The 18,401-nt window shown below is 63.0% G+C and overlaps 1 protein-coding gene across 3 annotated transcripts in view; it reads right to left on the reverse strand.

The window, feature by feature from the left end:
• Positions 1 to 17,485, reverse strand: part of NFIC (nuclear factor I C) — a 38,772-nt gene extending 21,287 nt beyond the window's left edge. For all 3 annotated transcript variants that reach the window (XM_084276451.1, XM_084276449.1, XM_084276450.1), the window contains exon 1: positions 17,352 to 17,485. In XM_084276451.1, coding sequence (XP_084132577.1) covers positions 17,352 to 17,381 — 30 coding nt within the window. In that variant the 5' untranslated portion in view covers positions 17,382 to 17,485. The remainder of the gene's footprint in view (positions 1 to 17,351) is intronic.
• Between the last annotated feature and the right edge of the window lie 916 nt (positions 17,486 to 18,401).

Genomic DNA, 18,401 nt, shown 5'->3' on the forward strand with positions numbered 1-18,401 from the left:
ATAAATCCCACCGGCTGCAATGGTCCCAAGCTGGGACACAATGGAGCCGGCAGTGCCACGGAGGAGCAGGCTCTGCACCCAGACCCTCCGCCTTCCCGCCCAGGCGTGCCAGGATCAGCTCCCAACAGGCACAGGAATCCTGCCTGCCATGGCAGCTCCCATGGCACCCCCAGGAGCTGCCATGGCACCCATGGGAGCTGCCATGCCAGCGCCAAGCACTGCCAGGCTGCAGCACTGGAGGGCCAGGTCTCCCACAGTCCCAGCACCCTGGGTGCTCCCGCACAGGCTGTGGCTGCCTTGGACTTCTCTGCTCCCTCCGGACCAGCAGGAAACTCCCCCAGTTTGCCCCAGTTGCGGCCAGCTTGGCGGCTGGCGCCCAGCCCGGTGCGCAAGGCGTGCTCTGACTGCCTTTTTCCACTTGGCAAGTGCTGCTGGATGAGTCCAGCCCCAAAAGAAAACAAGTAAAAGGCATCCCCCTCCCCTGCCTCTCCTTACCACATCCCTTTTTTTTCCCCCAGTTTGGAAAAATCAGTGCTTCCTTACTGGGGGGGAGCAGGGCACAGCCCCTCTGGGGTGGGAGAGGTGTCAGGAGCCCTTCCAGTGGGGATCAACCCAGCTTGGAAAATGTCAGGGAGAGGGCCAAGCATCCCCAGGAGCAGCCAGAGTGGCAGCAAGGGCAGGATTTGGGCCTTGAGGTCCTGCACGCCAGGTGATGATGTGGAGGAGGAAGGACCCAGCTCGGTGCTCGAGTCCTGCTGCCGTGGGGGTTGGCTGGGGGCAGCTGCTGATGCCAGTTCCCAGGGTCATGCCCGGGTCTGGGTTACCCTCCCAGCAGGGAGTGTACCAAGGGCAGGCGCTGGTCCCAGAAGGAGCTGTGGGCAGGAGCTGGGGGAGGATGAAGCCCTGGCAGTGGGGAGGGGGTGAGCAGCCCCACTCATCCCAGGGCAGCGATACCATTCCACAGCTGCATCAGCCCTGTCCCAACGTGACCCTGCTCGGAGGGAACAGTGTCCCCAGAAACAGGCTTGAGCAGGGACTGGTCCCATGCAGGACTCTGCTCCTGCTCAGCCCCAAGTGCGGCACAGAGACCGTTAACCCCCAACCAGCCCCTGCACAGCCACTACAAACCTAACCCCCAGCACAAATCCTGCCAGCATCCTGCATCAGCCCCCAGCACAGGCTCTGGTGTCCCCTGGACCGGTGACCCCCCCACAGACCCTGCTGATGCCTGGCACAGCCCCCTGAACCCAGCGCAGACGCCAAAACCACCAGCACCAACCACCAGCACAGCCCCCTCCCCCAAAAGTCCCCCCAGGATCAAAGCACAGACCCCATTATTTGCCAGCACAGACGCATCACCCCAGCACAGACCCCACTGACCCCAGGAACCAACAGCTCCTGCTCTGACTTCAGCCCCACCACAGCTGTGACCCCCCCTTCGGGTGTCCCCCCCATAGCCCACAAGAGACAGGGGACCCACTCTTGCAACCCAACCCATGGGGAACCCAATGCTGCCAGGGGGACTGATCCTGAGCCTGGGGACCCATCTGTGCCTGGGGGACCCATCCTTGCCTGGGGAACCCAACGCTGCCAGGGAGACTGATAATGAGCCTGGGGACCCATCTGTGCCTGGGGAACCCAACACTGCTGGGGGGACTGATCCTGACCCTGGGGACCCATCTGTGCCTGGGGGACCCATCCTTGCCTGGGGAACCCAACGCTACCAGGGAGACTGATAATGAGCCTGGGGACCCATCCTTGCCTGGGGAACCCAATGCTGCTGGGGGGACTGATCCTGACCCTGGGGACCCATCCTTGCCTGGGGAACTCATCCTGCCAGGGGAACCCAGCCCTGCCTGGGGGTCACATCCCCGACGGCTGCTCCCAGGGTCCGGTTCCCTCTGCAGCAGCAGCAGCAGCCGTTAATTCGGCGCAGCTGGGCAGGGCTGGGCATGTGTCTTAAATCAGGGAAGAAGGTCAAAGAAAAGTAAGACAGGAGCCGAAAAAAGCAGCAGCGAGTTCCAAAAACAATACTTGGCTGGGGCGGTGGGCGGCTCATCGTCCTTGGTGGCCAGTTATTGAGACGAGCCCTACAAATTGCTGCCAGCCCCCCAGCCCCACCACCCTCCCCAAGCAGCCTGGGGGGGCACAGGGAAGGGACACCGCGCCATTGTCCCCATCCCTGCCCTCCCACTGGGCAGTGCCATCCTGGGCACCTCCACAGGGATGTTGGGAGAGAACCAGGTCATCTCTGTTGAGGGAGGGAGCACCCTTGGGTGCTGCTCGCCTTCGCTGTGAGAGCTACAGGGCACTGAGGGCAAGTCCTGGCTTCTGTGGGGCTCTGAGCAGGCGCTGGCTTTGCTCACCCCCAAACCCCAGTGCTGAGGATGTCCAGATCTCACTGGGACCCAATCTGCAAACACCCAAACCCACACTGTGTGGAGAAGCCCCCCCAGCCCGTGGTACTCCTGAAGCTACAGCAGCCCCCTTCACCCCCCCCTCCCTGCTTCCCCCCCCCCGCCAAGGATTACGGAGGGGCGGGAGCTGCACCAAAAGCCGATCAGTCCCTCGCCAACTTTCCCTCCTGCCTGGCTTATCCCGCGCCGAGATGCCGTGTGGAGTTAAGCTGCTTTAGCGGGGCCAGCCGAGGGCAGCCGGGGGGCACCAGGACAGCCAGGCGGGTGGGATGGCTGCAGATGGGTGCCAAGGGGTCAAGCTAGAGGACTCAGGGACCGTTAGCGTGCGCCGTCCCCCCTCACCCCATGCCCTGCATCCCCACCCCGCTGCCAGCACCGTGCCACCAGTGAGCCCCTCTGCCAAGCCGGCTGACCCCGTGCAGCTTCATGCCCAGCTCGGCTTTGGAAAGCAACAGCACAGGATGTGCTCCCCATCTGTCCCTGTCCCCCAATCCCTGTGCCCACCCCTCCCACCCCATCCCCAGCCCAGGGAGCAGCACGGGACACCGGCAAAGGGCTGGTTAAGTATTTCTCCTGCTGTTTTTCCTTTGCGGAGCTGGGAAGCAGAGACGTGCTGCAATACCCCAGACGAGGCTGCTCCCGGGGCATTTCCGGACGGGAATCTGGCAGCAGAGCCTGTGCTTGGGCCCCATCCAGCCTGGGCTTGTAAAGCTCTGCGACCCGGGGAGGAGCATGCCTGTGTCGGGGTGCTGCTGGCCCCGACACAGGGCCCCCCTCGCATCCCCCTTTCAGGGCCTGGTGGAGCACCGATTCTCTGTGCCAGATGCTACGAGGGAAACTGAGGCAGTGGCTCTCTCCCAGTGTCAGTCCTGCTATGGAGCAGGGAGGGGAAGAAGCGATGCTCTGCATGTGGCTGGGATGAGCTCCCCTGGCAGCCTGGGTTTTAGCAGCGCCTGGGATCTGAGCAGAGGGCACAGCTGAGGTGCTGCCTCTCTCCGTGCTCCTGCCCATCCTCTCCAGATTGGGCGGTGCTGGGGCTCTGCACCCTGGCTGCTCAGCTGTGGTGAGCACCTTCCACCCCGGGACAGTGGGGGATGCTCTGTGCTGCACAGGGACACCGGACCAGGCATGGGCACCACGGCTGGGCACTACAGCATAGGCTCCAAGCATCCTCCACTCCAGCACCTTGTCCAAAGAGGTCGGGCTCAATGAAACAGCCCGAATTTTCCAACAAAAACACATTTCCTCAGGAAATTCCCCAGCCATTTGCACGGGGAAGGTGGGTGGGTGGGAGAGCAGGAGGGGGGACAAGAGAGGTCAAGTCACCTCGGCAGAGGGTTTCGCTCAGCACCAGCACAGCCCCCAGCACAGGCAGGGAGTGATGCGGGGCGATCTCGCCGCATCCTGGCCCTGCGGGGACCACACAGGGTTTATTTGATGAAAGGATGCTCAGCCTCCCCACCAGCCAGCCACACACCTCCAAACCGCTGCCGGCTCCCACGGCCGTTGCTCCTGCCAGGTCCTGCTCCTCGCAGCCGTGCGAGCCTGGGCAGGGGCTGGCAAGTTTGGTGCTGGGCACCATGCCCCCACGGGAAGCCTTGGCGCGGCAACGGGGAGCGGGGAGGGGTGGGCGGTGGCATACGCAGCCAGAGAGAGTCTGGTAACCCTGAGAATCCCAAAATCCCAGCACTCAAAAGGGGCACGGTAGGGACTTTGCTCCTTTCCCCTGCCTCAGTTTCCCCCTTGCTGGAGCCCGCAGGTGTCAAAAACTCTCGTGCGGCTCCGGCAAAGCCTCCGGTAGCCAGTTTTTAACTGTTCTCTGAAGCAGCTCTTGGTAATAAGTTAACCTGGTAATGAGACCTGTTGCCGAGACAGATGCAAATGATTGGGAAGTGCTCATTAGAGGAGATGGAAGGAGGCACTTAGGCCCTGAAACGCACCCAGCCCTTCCTGGGGCCGGTGCTGCGCCGTATTAGAGCCCATTTTACAATAATTGCTCCAGAGGAGGAAATCTATTTGGATTCATCATAAAGTATTTATTAACAAGAGCTTATTCATAATTTTTTTGCTGCTCACTGGCATGGCATGGCCAGGCTTCCTGGCCTGCTCGGCAAGGCCTAAGGCTTCCCCAGCTCTGGAGAGCGGTGCTGCCATGGTGGGGGTGAAACCCTGACATGCTGGGCAGGGAGAAGGAGCTCAGAGGAGGATGCTGCTGCCAGGAAAGCAGCTGGGATGGTATGAGCTGTGCTGGCCTTGCCTGTGCCCACCTGGCCCTGCTCTGGAGCTGCCCGCCAGGCAGTACAGGCCGCAGCGGCCATGCTCCCCTCCAGCTCCTGGCAGCAGGAGCTGAGCTGGGGTGGGGACGACCCAACCCCACGCTTGCAAAACCCCTCTTGCAGCCCACGTTGGGACACGGAGCCCCAGTGCCGCGGGCGGGCGGGCGGGCTGGCACCGACGGCGCAGGCAGAGGCGAGGGCAGAACACGGTACAAGCTCCCTGCAGCTCCCTTCCCCAGAGCCCAGGGTGGTTTTTCTCCCCCAGAGCCCACAGCATCGTCCAGCCAACTATCTGTGCACGGCTCGAGGCTGCTGATGGGCTGGACCGTACCCACAACATGCTCTGTATGCGACCACCCTGTTGGGCGGGGCAGCTGGGATGGCTGCAAGGCCCGAAAGGGACTCCCCACGCTCCATGTCCTGCCCCAGCACCCAGCCCCACGCAGGATCCGACCGGGAGGCTTTAGGGATACTAAAGCACCCACTACTCATCATGCACCTGGGACCACAGTGGTCCCAGACCCCTTGCCCAGCTCCCAGCGCCGCTGGGTCGTCTGAGCCATCCCGGGGATCCCCTGAGGGTGCTGCGAGCTCCCCACACCTACGTGCTGGGGCGGAAGGCGACGCCGGCGCTCGGCCTCGCAGGTGGTGCGGCTGCAAGCGGGGGCACGGGGAGCGCGCCGAGGCCGCTGCCGCGGGTCACACGAGGCCACGGCAGGCAGGGAACCTGCCAGTTGCTTTGGAAAACAGCAGGAAGAAAAGCAGCTCTCTCTGCAGCCCCGGGCTCAGGTGCCAGCGCTGCCTGGGCCCGCACCAGCCGGCACAGCCCTCCCTGGGGAGATGGCAACGCTGGCAGACGGCAGCCAGGGGTGGGCCTGGTGGGCTGAAGTTGTTGGGGGCCAGTGTGTGTCTCTGGCATGTGCCCCAACCCTGTGCCCATCACCATATTTCTGGTCTGCCCACATGCACCCTCACCTCCAGCAACAACCGGTGTTGTTGGTCCCTGGCTTTGCTAAATCCACCCTAAAGGAGGGGTAAGGATGCCCTGGGATGGTACCCAGCAGCAGCAGAGAGGGGAGGGTGCTGGGATGGGGAAAGACCTGGCAGGGGGAGCGCCTGGGGCCACTCGCTACCTTCCTGCAGATGCACTGGGAACCCCCCTGGGTGCCTCGGTTTCCCCAGGTGCCGTCTCTCCCCAAGCCTTTTGGGGTGCTCAGCTGCATCCCCAGGGCGACCCCAGCTGCCCCCAGGGCGAAGTGCTGCCTTTCAAAGATGGAAAAACTGAGGGATGGCAGTTTAGGAGAGGCAGGATGCAACGGCAGCTGCTGGGGTCCGATGGCAGCAGCACCAGGAGAGCACGGAAGCGATCCGGCCTGTAGCCAAGGAGACGTCCCCCCACCCCAGGAAGCATCCCGTGGCCAGCAGCACCGGGGCCACGTGGCTTCCAGGCTGATCCCCCCTCTGGGACTCCAAAGAAGGGAAATGTTTTTTGGAACTGGAAAAAAAACTTTGCCAACAGGTCCCAGCACTGCCAGCTCCTCCACCCATCCCTGTGACAGTGTGGGGCCCTGGGGGTGGCCTGCACCCCCCCAGCCCCACTCCCAAAGCGCAGCGGGGACTGCACTGTGAGCCTGACTCCTGGGTCCCAGCCTGGGAGCTGCTGGCACGGGACACAGGGACAGTGGGAGCTTGTATCCCTAGAAGCGCAGAGGGAAACTGAGGCAGGAGAGATGCCCCAGGACCAGCAGCACCCCATTCACCCCAGAGAGAGCCGGCTCAGCATACCACAGCCCCCAGCACCAAGGAAGCTAGGGCCAGGCTGGGCACCCCCAGCCTGCCTAGGCTGAGCCCAGGGCTCTGAGCCTGGCTTTAGCCCCTGACGCAGGAGGTTTTATTTCCCTCCAAACATATTTTTAGCCCTGCTTGTTCCGTCCCGGCCTTTCCGAGAGGGATTAATTCCCTCCTCCCATCGTGTGCCATTAAAGGTGTGGGGGGTGCAGAGAGGGGTCCCCAACTCCCTCCCTGGTGTGCCCACACCAGGACAGGGGGATGGCACCGGGGGTGCCTCTGCACCCCGTGATGGGGAGCACGGTGATGGGCTGGAGGTGCTCATCCCACTGCAAATCCAACCCCGGGCGGGTTGGAGCAAGTCAGCAGTTAAAAATAGCCCCAGCCTTTCGCAGAGGAGTCGGCGACCTTGTGGGAGGCTCGGCCACCCCCGGGCCTGGCGGTGAAGAGTTCACACCCCCCCATCCCGCAGCACTGTCGCCTTTGCCATGCCACGGATGTGGCAGCAGCTCAGGCCCTGCCCTGGCATCTTACAGGCTCCCTGGGGACACCCTGCAAGGATCTTCCATGTGGAGAAGGGAAACTGAGGCACGGGGCTGAGAGCTGAGCAGCAGGATCTCCCGAAGAGCAAAGGGAGACAAGGGCACTGTCCCCAGAGAGGCAGCACTGCCCTGAGCATGGCCAGATCCTGCACGCTGAGTGATGAAGGACGGAACTGCTTTAAGGGGGGGGCGTGTGTGTAGGGGGGTGGTGGTGGCTCATCCGCTTTCGGCAGCTCAGCAGAGCCTTCCTGGGGAGAGCCAAAGGCCGAGCCCGGCTGGGTCCTATTTCGGGAGGGTTTTGGATGCCTCCCAAACGGCAGGAGCGAGGGCTAGCCCGGACAAAGGGACTCTGTTCGGGACGCTGGGCTTCAGCGGTGCCCAGAGCAGAGGCTGGTGGCTCTGGCTGGTCCCCTTGTACCCTGCCACAACGAGTCAGTGCCTGGGATTGGTACAGGGACCAAGCACCCCACTCTCATACCAGGTGCAGTATCTGACCTAGAGGTAAACTGAGGCATGGGGCGGGACCGTCCTTGCCGCCCGGGTCGCGGCTGTAACCGCTAAGTGACACTGCCATACCATGGAGACGGCTGTGCCAACCTGCCTCGTGACGTGGGATCCACCAGCCACCCGCCCTGGGCTACTTGCCCAGGCTGGCGCCGAGCCATTCCCTGGGGGAGTCCAAGGTCCCTGAGCGGGACTGGGCACTCTGGGAGCCCTTATCCCAGCCACCAGCTCTGTGGTGGAGAGAGGAAACCCCCCGTCGGGCTGGATCCTGCCAGCCTGATGCTACATCGGGGTACCTGTGGGGTGCAGTGTTGCCAGCACTGCTGACCCTGGGACTGGGGGACCTCTGGCGTCAGCCTGGGGGGGCTTTAGAAAGACCTGAGGTTTGGGGGCCGTAGCGCTGTTACCATCCTCCACGTGCTCCCTGCCACACAGAGCCTCAAGCATCCACGTGCGCACCCATGGGTGCTGGGCGCGGGAGCCCTGGGAATGGCGGGATCCTCACCGCAGTGATGTGGGGGGAGCTCTGGCTGGCTGGCTCCCATCCCCATCCCCATCCCCGCATGGGACATGGTGAGGCCGTGGCTCAGCCCCAGCACTGCTACCAGTAACCCCCCTCTCCAACCAATCCACCACCGCAAAGGCTGGTGAGCGCGTCCCGGTTCCCTCCGGCGGTACCTCAGGATGCGATGCAGTCATCGCTAATGCATCTGGACTCATTTACGGGGATGAGAAAATGTTTCCAGGTTTCCCACAAAGTCCCATTAAGATCCCAGTCCCACTCTATTTTTAGTGCCCTCATCAACAACGCCTTCCTCAGCCACCCCAGCGCTCCGGGGCCCCACCAAGCTGGCCGGGGTACCCCCCCCCGGGCACACGCCCGGCCTTTGCGGGGAGCTGAGCTGCACCGGGACAAGGGACTGGAGGAGCCAAACCTTGGTGTGGCATTCCCCGACCCCACAGCTTTGCACCCGTGGGTGCACCCTGGCAGCGGGGATGCCCCAGCCCTGCTTTCACTTGAGAGCAGCTGAGGGAGGAAACCTGGTGGGATATGACAGCGAAAGACACCCCCGCTCACCAGAGCACCGGGCTGCAGGACCCCCCCCTCACCTCATTGCTGGGGATGGAGAGGAGACAGCGGTACCAGTCAATGCCCAGCACGGCCCAGCACGCCGGCGGCACTGAGGCCCGGAGGCTGTGGGGTCTCACCCTGCACCAGCAGTTTGTCACTTGGCAATGTCTGGACCACCACCTCCCCTCCTCCCCGAGACAGTGGGTGCCCACTGGGCTCCCCACAGAGCTGCAGAGGGTGTGCACGGATCCTGCCCCCCAGCCCTGCACCCTCCCCAGCTATCTATAGCCATGACCTCAGCGGGAGCCGGGGCAGGCGCCCAGCCGCGCATCCTCCCTTCTTGGCAGGGCTGCAGCCACAGCCCCCACCCAGCAAAGAGCCGACGCCAAACTGGGGCTTTTATCCCATACGCTTGCTAATCCGATGGGATTTGGTGTCAGGGGCTGCCCACGGGCAGCTCGCAAAGGCCATTTCCAGGGGGGGCCCAAGCCAAGCAATGAGGAACGACAGCCGGCGAGGGCAGCCGGCGGCGCTGGGTGTCACTGCGTGAGGTGACGGGGGGGTCTCACCCTGGGGGCTGGATGAGAAGGGACACACTGGTGACCCGGCTGTGAGGGGGGACGTCCCTGCGTGGGCAGAGGTGACCTGAGGACACTCCACAGCTGCACCCCGCAGGCGTCGGGGTCACAGCCTCCTGCACAGCCGGGGGGTGTGGGGATGTGGGGGTGCAGGGAGGGACCCACTCCCTCTGCCGCCTGCCCCGGGGGGGAAGTGGGGAAGGGGTGGCCCAGAGGAGGGGAATTTCCCCGGCTTTTTTCTCCAACAAACTCCTCGGCTTGTGCAATTAGAGAAATTTGTTTAACAAACTCCCCGGGGAGCGGAGCGGGAAGGTTGGGGTGGCGCGCGGCCAGGGGCGCTGCTTGTACAGGCCCGATCCCTCCCCGCCCGCGCCTTTGATCAGCGGCGCGCTGCGCTTCGCCGCGGGACAGGAGCGGTTCCCTGCAGCCCCACGGCAGCCATGGCCGTGCTGCTCCACAGGACCCCTATGGCCACACCACCCTGGACACTCCTCGCCCTCCCACCCCCTCCACGGCAGCCACGCACCCCCTCAAAACCAGCGCTTCGCAACCACCTCCGCTCGCTCGCACCCATCCCGACGCCTCCACGCTCACCTCCATCCCAACCATCCTGGTTACCCGCCCGCATCCCCCACCACCACCACCACCACCCCTCCCCAAGCTCCCGGGCTGCACGTGCGCACCCATGCGTGCGCCCCGGCGCGCCCATGTGCGCGGCGCTGGCTGGCGGGCAGGCGCAGGCCCCGAGCACACGCTGGCTCCTCTTTCTCCTGCGATGCCATTTCCATCAGAAACCCTTTACTCGGCACTTTTCGCCAGCGCCGCTTCATTGGTATTCACACCGCGCCGCTCGCCCGTCCCGGCGCACAGGTTCCTGAAGGAGATTTTGCTGCACAGCACAGCGGGGAAAGGGAGGTGTGTGGGGGGGTCACATTACAGCCCTGTTTTCCCGAATTGTCGGCTGGGATGGGGGGGTACATGATCTGGCACATCCTGCCAAGCAACCATGGGATGCAGCAGCCCCAATTCCTGCAGTAGTGGGGCAAGGCGAGCGGTTCCCTGGGGAGGGGATGGCGAGTTGCTGGTGCTCGCTGGCCTCCCCGGCAGCCCACCGTGCTTGGTGCAAGGTGGGGGCAGCCAGGAAAGGAAGGGGGGTGTGTGAGCAGAGAGCAGGGTGTATGCTTGTCACTGCCATCACCCGTGCTGGTGGTGCCCAGACAAATCCCAAGTGGCACCCACCATGTCCTGGGTGGCATCCAACGTGTCCCCAGCATGACTGCGCCCCCGGGATGGTATCCCTGGATGAGGAGGGAGCGGCGGCGCCTCTCATTTTTGGGGCTGGTTTGGGGAAAGGGGAAACGTCTGGGTGGAAAATCAACATTTCTCTCTCTGGGTTGGTTTTTTTGGGTTGGTTTTTTTTTTCCTTTGAAAGCAGAAATATTTCTTGGTTCTTCGTGATCAGAAACATGTTGGGGGTTTTTTTTGGACAACAGCCGGTCAAATACCGTTTCCCCGCGAAGGGAATGCAGGGGCCCTTTGCAAGGAGAGCAAAAACCTGGTTAAAAAACAAGACAAAAAAAAAAAGCAGGTTTTTTTAAATAACTCCACCTGGCCAAGGACTAAACCAAACCCCCAGGGAAGAGGGTCAGCAGGAGGGCTGGATCCTGGCATTCCCGTGCCAGGCGATGCTGTTGGAGGGTGCCACAGCCCCTCTCGGAGCGGCAGCTGCGGCTGGGAGGGCGATGCCCGCGGCGGGCAGCCTGAAACCCAGACCTGGGGATTTTGCCCAAAATGCTGATTAGAGCTGGCTGCTGGCCGGGGAAGGGAGGATTAATGTGCTTTTAAAGCAGCGGTGAGTTAACCGAGAAATCAATCCTTGGCAGGGGCTGGCCGGCGGGTCTGCCGGTGCGTGAGCACCGCCACACCTGGGATGCGGGATCCTTTCCCAGCTCCTCTCCAGGACTTGGGAAGCGCTGAGCCTTGGCGGCCAGCGCAGGGTGTTGGGTCCTGGCCAAGCTGGCACAGTGTGATGAGGCCACGGGGGATGCCTGCCCAAGGGCCGACGTGATGGATGGCAAGCCCAGCCATCCGCCCGGGTATGAGCCAGGCCCCGGGATGCCCCCGGGGACCCTGTGCATCCCCACCCTGAGGTGTCCCCTGAGTGAGGGGGACACTGTCTAAAGGCGAGGAGCTGGCAGGGCAGAGAGGGAGGTCAAGCTCTGTCTCTTGCCTGGGATGATTTGGTGCATCTAAAGGCTACAGAGTAGCTTTGGTACCCAAAACGCATGAAGGTTTGGCACTCGGCAGCTCTGCTCCCCCACGAGGTTATGCCCCCCCTCAGGTTTAGCCCCTCCATCAGCCCCAAGCTGTGCTACGGGGATGTCACTGGTGATGCCACATGGTGCTGGTCTGACCCAGCAGGGCTGAGCATCCATCCCTGACTACTCCTCATTGGCACACCACAATGTGCTACGGGAAAAATCCTCAGCCCATGGGTCTCCAAGGAGCTGATCACACCCCTGCCAACCCCAGGCCCTGCCTGCAACCCCTGGTTCAGATGCAGGGACTAGAGGGGGACACAGAGCCCCGTCAGCCCCCTCTCATGAGCGAGCACTCAGCCCCCTTGGCGGTCCTCAGTGCTGGCACCACCATCCTTGCGCAGGAAGAGCCACAGCACGGCTGGGGGCGGCAGGCAGCGAGCCAGCCTTGCAGGGAGATATTTTGCCTTTCCCCCTCCCAAGCCCTCCTTCTTCCCCTCCAGCAAGGCAGCCCAGGGATGCTCCCCATCCCCACCACCGTCCCCATCCCCGCCATCATCCCTATCGCTGCCACCCAAAGCTTGGCTTGTCCCTAGGACAGGTGCAGCCCCGTTGGGAGTGATGGGGGGGCATCACACGCACCCCTCGGGCTGCAGGGAAGTGTTTAGGGGCCAGGTGCAGGGAGGGCTGGTGCAGACAGAAGGGAGCAAGGAACGCTGGCAGCAGGGCAGGCCCTCCCTGAGCCTGTGCCAGCCTCATCCAGTGCCTGGGAGCCCTTGCATGGCTCTGCATCTGTCGCCCTCAAAAGCAGGGGACACCATCCTGTCCCCTCCTTCCCCCTGGGTGCCAAACCCTCCCCACTGCGCACAGCCCTGGGCCAGGATGAATCTCTCCCCACCACCATGACAGCTTTTCCCCAGGACTCCTGAGCTCTCCAGGGAGAACCACCTTCCACGCGCTGTGTTGCGCCTCGCCAATAGTGCTGCCGGCTTGGCTGCCCTCGGCACAGCTCCTCTGCCCGCCGAGCCTCACCGTGCTGGCACGGGCCCACCCGCACCCCACGGACGGCACCGGCCACACTGCAGCCACCCCTGCAAGACGGGGAAAAACGGACGGGTCAAAGCTGGTTCCCAGCCCCTGGGGAATAAAAAGCATCAGGGAGTGCTATGCCCAGCTCCCTCCAGGCCAGCCCGACAGCCAGCTGGGCCCTGGGAGCTGGGCTTTGTTCAGCGAGCCGCAAAAGCACGTGCACGTCGTTTGGGCGCACGGTGGGTTTGCTCCCTGCCCCGGTACGGAGGGACAGGCAAGCAGGGAGGGAAGCGCAGGCAGGGAGGGAAGTGCAGGCAGGGGAGAGCTGCCCGGGAAGGTGAATTATCAGTGGGTGCCTCAGCATGCTGGAGGAGGGCGGCTGATTTATCGCGTGAGGCCCCAGCCAAGTTCAAGGTGATGCGGTGGAGAATGGCGCAGCGCGAGCATCGGCCGCCCGGCCCGGATGGCGTGTCTCTCACACAGCAGGCTTTCTCCTGCTCACCGCCCTGGGTGCCCAGCCCTCCGATTCGGCTTCATAAACCACATTTAAACCAGGATTGGTTTTTCCCAGGCGAGGATTTCGGATCAGGGTGGGTGGAAGCAGCGGGGTCCTCGGCGCAGGGGATGGAGCAGGGCTAGCCGGGGCGGGCAGGCACGGCACGGTGGGCGCCGCACGGGGAAAGCGAGGATCTCCCGAAGGTTGAGTTTAAAGAACGGCCTCATTGTTTTTCCCAAACAATACTCAGCAGATGGGAGAATTGAAAGTGTGTTGCAACGCTCCCTCTCTCCCCCCGCCGTGCCCGTCTTGCTGCTCCCATCCTTTGGCAGCCGATCTGAGCTCCCAGTTGGAAACCAGTTCGACCGAGCTACTGGTGGAGAAGGTGAGCACCGGCGCTCTCCTCTCTGGCTAAAAAGCTGTGGCACTTTTGGGAAGGACGTTTGCCAAGGGATACCCTGGTGAAATCCGCCCGGCGGGCAGCTCCCTGCTAAGGCCACGTGCCAGTGGCAGCCAGGCGACAGGTAGAACTGACCAGTGGAGGCTGGGGAGAGCCAGGATCCCCCTCAGCGTCTGGGCAACGCGGCTGTGACTGAGCCCCGTGGCTACAACAGCTCTTAACAGCCCAGCTCCATCCCCCCGGCACCGCGGCGTGCCCGTTTCACCAGGTACCGACTGCACTCGCAGGTACAGAGGTTTGTTCCAGCCCGGCTTGGCTGAGCTGCTCCCCAGTGCCGCCGGGACCAGGCGCTGCCGGCTACGGCACGTGCGGGGGTTCTGTGCCTGGTTGGGCAGTGCAGGCACATCGCCTCCCCACTGACGACAAGGATGCACCGGAGCAGAGCGGCGGGAGCCAGGCGTCCTGCTGGGGTCCAGCCCCAGACCCTCTCCCCTCTCCGGGGCCCCAGCAGAGCTGTGGGGCCCGGAAGAGAGTTTCTGGCTGGACCTCAGCGCGACGCCCGGCTCCCATCATGCTGGCTGCCTTTGAGGCCATCTCCCATCCCACTTCACTCCCAGGGCAGGGGGCTCAGGGAGCGCCGGGGCAATGACGGGTGCCAGAGAGAAGCCAGAGGTTTGCAGGAACATCACCAGTCATAAAACCTGCACACATCCCCCTTGGGAGCACCCCAAATCCCACCTATCCCCCCACCCCGCAATCCCACTGCGGATTCAGGAGCTGGGGATAACTGACTGCCACAGCTCTCGGGAACACTGCCGGCTCCTCGGCTGCGGCTCCCGAGGGACTCACGTGCGGGGCCACAGTGGGTGCTCAGCCCCGGGGTTGTTTTGGAGTCCCAGCAGCCAGTGTCCCCTCCCCGCATCCCCGTGGGCAGGGTGAGGTCTCCTGGGTGGCGGCGGCACTGGTGCTGCTTCCCTGCTAATCCAGGCAGTTGCCTCTTGACTTCCCGGCCTGTCCCCGAGGCGGGACAGAGGTGAGCCAGGGAAAACAGGAGGAAGTCCCCGGGCAGGGACCGAGAGCTGCGGAGGCCACAAAGTCACCCTCCTCGCCTGACGGGACACTCGGCCGAGGCCCCCGGCCAGGAGCGTGTCACAGCTGATGCCTTTGCCAGGGCTATTTCGGTGTCGCTGGGCTGCCAAGGCCCAGCATGGCCCAGCTCCGGCCTGGACAGGAGGCTGCCCGAGTGGTAACTGGGGTCCAAGAAGCGACCACGCCGGGCTCGAAGGGCCGGCGATGGCGGTAGCGGCAGGGAGATGCGCGAAGGCAAGAAGCAGGGCGGCTCCCGCGCACGTTCCAATGTATCCACATCACCATCCGCGCGGCTCCCGAGCCCGGGCGAGCCTACCCGCCGCGCGGGTGGCATGGGAACGGCTCGGCTGGCGGCGGGAGGAGCGGTGGGGGGGCCAGATCCGGTAGGTGCAGACGACGTCTGATCCCATCCAAGCCGGGCTGGATTGGAGCTGAGGCTACGCCAGGGCGATGGCGGGGAGGCGGGGGGGAAGGGAGGGGGGGGGGGAAACCGGAGCCTTCCCCGCGCGAAGGCAGCGGGGTGGAGGTTGGGATCCGCTGAGGAAAAACCAGCTCCTTCCCGTCGGCTGGGCGAAGCGCTGGGAACAGCATGGGTTTGTGAGGGGAACGGCTCCTGCCAGCCCCGGCCTGGCCAGCCAGCGACCGCACGGCTTCCCACATCAGACCAGTGCTGTCGGCTGGCAACAACAGGCTCTGCCAGCCCAGCACCAACTGGGGATAGGGATGGCGGCGAAGTGCTGGGACCCCGGGAAAGGATGGAGTAGGGAAGGAAAGGGGAGAGGAAAGGGGAAAGGGGAGGGAGGAAAGGAAAGAGGAAAAAAGGAAAGAGGAAAAAAGGAAAGAGGGAAAAAGGAAAGAGGGAAAAAGGAAAGAGGGAAAAAGGAAAGAGGGAAAAAGGAAAGAGGGAAAAAGGAAAGAGGGAAAAAGGAAAGAGGGAAAAAGGAAAGAGGGAAAAAGGAAAGAGGGAAAAAGGAAAGAGGAAAAAAGGAAAGAGGAAAAAAGAAAAAGGAAAAAAGGAAAGAGGAAAGGGGGGAAAAGGAAAGGGGGGAAAAGGAAAGGGGGGAAAAGGAAAGGGGGGAAAAGGAAAGGGGGGAAAAGGAAAGGGGGGAAAAGGAAAGGGGGGAAAAGGAAAGGGGGGAAAAGGAAAAGGGGGAAAAGGAAAAGGGGGAAAAGGAAAAGGGGGAAAAGGAAAGGAAAAAGCAAAATGCAAAAAGGAAATGGGAAAGGAAAAAGGAAAGGGGAAAGGAAAAGGGAAAAGAATATAGGAGTGAAAAAAAGAATAAGGGAATAGAAAAGAAGACGAATTGAGGTGTGACTCCTGCCAGGCCAACCATGAGGCGGGGAGCCCCATCCCGAGGGTCACCCAAACAGCCCCTCTCTGCCCACCCATGCTCACGCATGCACCCAGGTCGGTGCCACGCCGGTGCCGTCGCCAGCCTCACATGCTGCACTGCACCCAGAGCCGAGGCCAGACCCCCGCGCTGCCCGCCGGCACAATGCAGGTGCCGTGGCGCTGCCAAAGGGATCTCCCCTGACCCCCACCGTGGGGCAGCTGAGCCTCAACCTCTGGGGCCGGATCCTGCCCACCTCTCCGGCCCAAGGGATGAGGGCTGGCAGAAGAATCTGGCGTGGGCACGAGGGTCCGGCAGCAGCCCCCTCCCCCAGCAAAGCAGAGCCCTCGTGGGGTGCGGCATGAGGCTGGATCTGAGCGGGCAGCGGCTGCCAGCAGGGAAGAGGTTACGAGCCGGGGGGGGTGGGGGGGGGGAAGCTGCCTGCTCAATAATTAAATAAATATCAGCAATCGATAAGGACAGAGCAAAGGCAGAGCCGCAGCGGTTGTGGTGCGGGCAAGGGGAGGGGGCAGCCCTGAAGTCTCCCCCCCCCCGTGGCTGTACCAGCTGGGGGGCGGAGGGGGGGGGGGGAGACTCCGGGGACGCCCCCCTCGCCCGTACCGTGGGCCCTGGCACGGCTACCCTGCCACGCGCCACCGGGCCACGTCGGCGTGGCCTGGAGTGACACCAGTGTCCCCACACACACGGCTCAGGGCAGCCCCTCGATACCCCCCCACACCCCCCAAGAGAGACAGGGGGTCGGCATCACCCCCCACCCCAGAAACCAAAGGCGTGCCCCCCGCATCCTACCACGCACGACCCCCCGCCACCACTCCTGCTCGCCAGCACGGCATGGCGCAGTCGGGTGCAAATTGTCCCAAACTTAGAGGATTTTGAAGAAAAAAGCCTGTTTGCCCAACACCCCCCCCCCCCCCAAGCCCCCCAACACCTCCTTGCACCCCACCATGTGCAGCTGGGCTGGTTGAGGGGGGAAGGAAAAAGTTTCACGCTACGCAAGAGGCGGCAAAGCCAAGGCCGAACCCGCAGTGCCAAGTCCCCCCCGCGCCCCCCCAACCCCAGCCTCCCCGACCCTAACTGGGAACCCCCCCCTGCACCCCACCATGGGCCCCTAAAGCCAGCGGCTTCCCCGCGCCACCCACCTCTAGGCACAGCGAGAAAATAATAAAACCCAAACCACAACGTAACCTTCCCCACGCCCCAAGTGAAAGCGGAGGCAGAAAAACCCCCAAAAAACACCAGAAACACCCAAAAAAACCCCTAAAAAAACGCAAAGGGGGGAGAACCAAGAGGGAAACGCGGCTCCTCTGAGCAGCTCCACACCGGCCCCAACCCGCCTTTCCCTGATATAATTATTTTTATCGAATAGGGGGGGGTGTGTATGTTGCTTTTCCTTCCCCCCCCCCCCCCCCACCTTATTATATTTTGCAACTGTAAAAGGCTGTTGCAGGGAAAGAGGGGGGAAAATCTGGGGGGATGCGAGGAAGGAGGGGATGGGGGGGGTGGTGTGGGATGAGGGAAAGGGTAGGGGGAGGGGGGGGGCGGCCGGTTACCTGGGTCAGGCAGAGAGGAGACGAATACATCCCGAGCCGTGCTGGGAAAGTGGCTAATTGCAGGGCTGAGACTCGAGGCGTAAAAGTTACTGAGTCATTTCGGAGGCTGGAGCAGTCCGGGCGTTTTTTCTCTCTCTCTCTCCTCCGGAGCGGCTCTGCGGGGCCCGGGGGGGGGGGGGGGGGCAGCCGGGCAGGGGGGGGGGCGGCCCCGCGGGAGGGGGAGCCGAGGACAAAATAAAAAGGGTCCAACTTCCACCTTAAAACATCCCCCCCATCAATAAAAAGAATTTAAAAATGAAAAGTAAAATGTCCCTCCTGGGAAATAAAGCGCTTTTTTGTTGTTGTTGTTTGTTTGGGGGGGGGGGGGGGGCGGACACACGACACAAACGGGGGGGTGTTGGGAGGGGGGGGGGAGGGAGACGGGACGCGGGCGTTTTAAAGAGGCAAAATGCTCATCTTCGCCCGGAGAGAAGGAAGGGGGGGATCAGGGAGGGGGGTGTTTGGGGGTCCGCACCCAGCCTGCAGGCAGGGCGGCGGGGAAGTTAGAGGGGAAGCGGCTCCATCCGAGACCCGGGCAGCGGAGAGAGGGAGGGAGGGAGGGAGAGAGGGAGGGAGAGAGGGAGGGAGGGAGAGAGGGAGGGAAGAATGAGAAAATGAAAAAAAAAAAAAAAAAAGAAAGAAAAAAAAAAGAAAGGGGGAAAAAAAAAAAAACCCAGGAGCGAGGAATGAAGTGACGTTATGAAAAAAGCCCATCCCAAAATATTACATCCCATTTAAAGATGTAGGAACCCCCTTTGGCTCGCAGGGCTGAGGCGCTGCGGGGCAGAGGAGAACGGGGGAGGGACGGACAGACATATTCCACCCCCCCCCTCCCCTCCCGCCCGCCCCCCCCTTTCCCCTTCCCTCCTCTTCCTCCCGCGGGGCGCCGGGTCACCCCCCCCCCTATACCTCCCCCCCCCCGTGCCCCGGTGGCTCTGCGCGGGCCGGGCAGCGCGGGGGGAACTCGCCCGTTTTCCCTTGTTTTGGGGTTTCTGTTGGGCTTTTTAAATA

This window comes from Gallinula chloropus (assembly GCF_964237585.1).
Source record: "Gallinula chloropus genome assembly, chromosome: 28".
NCBI lineage: Eukaryota > Metazoa > Chordata > Aves > Gruiformes > Rallidae > Gallinula > Gallinula chloropus.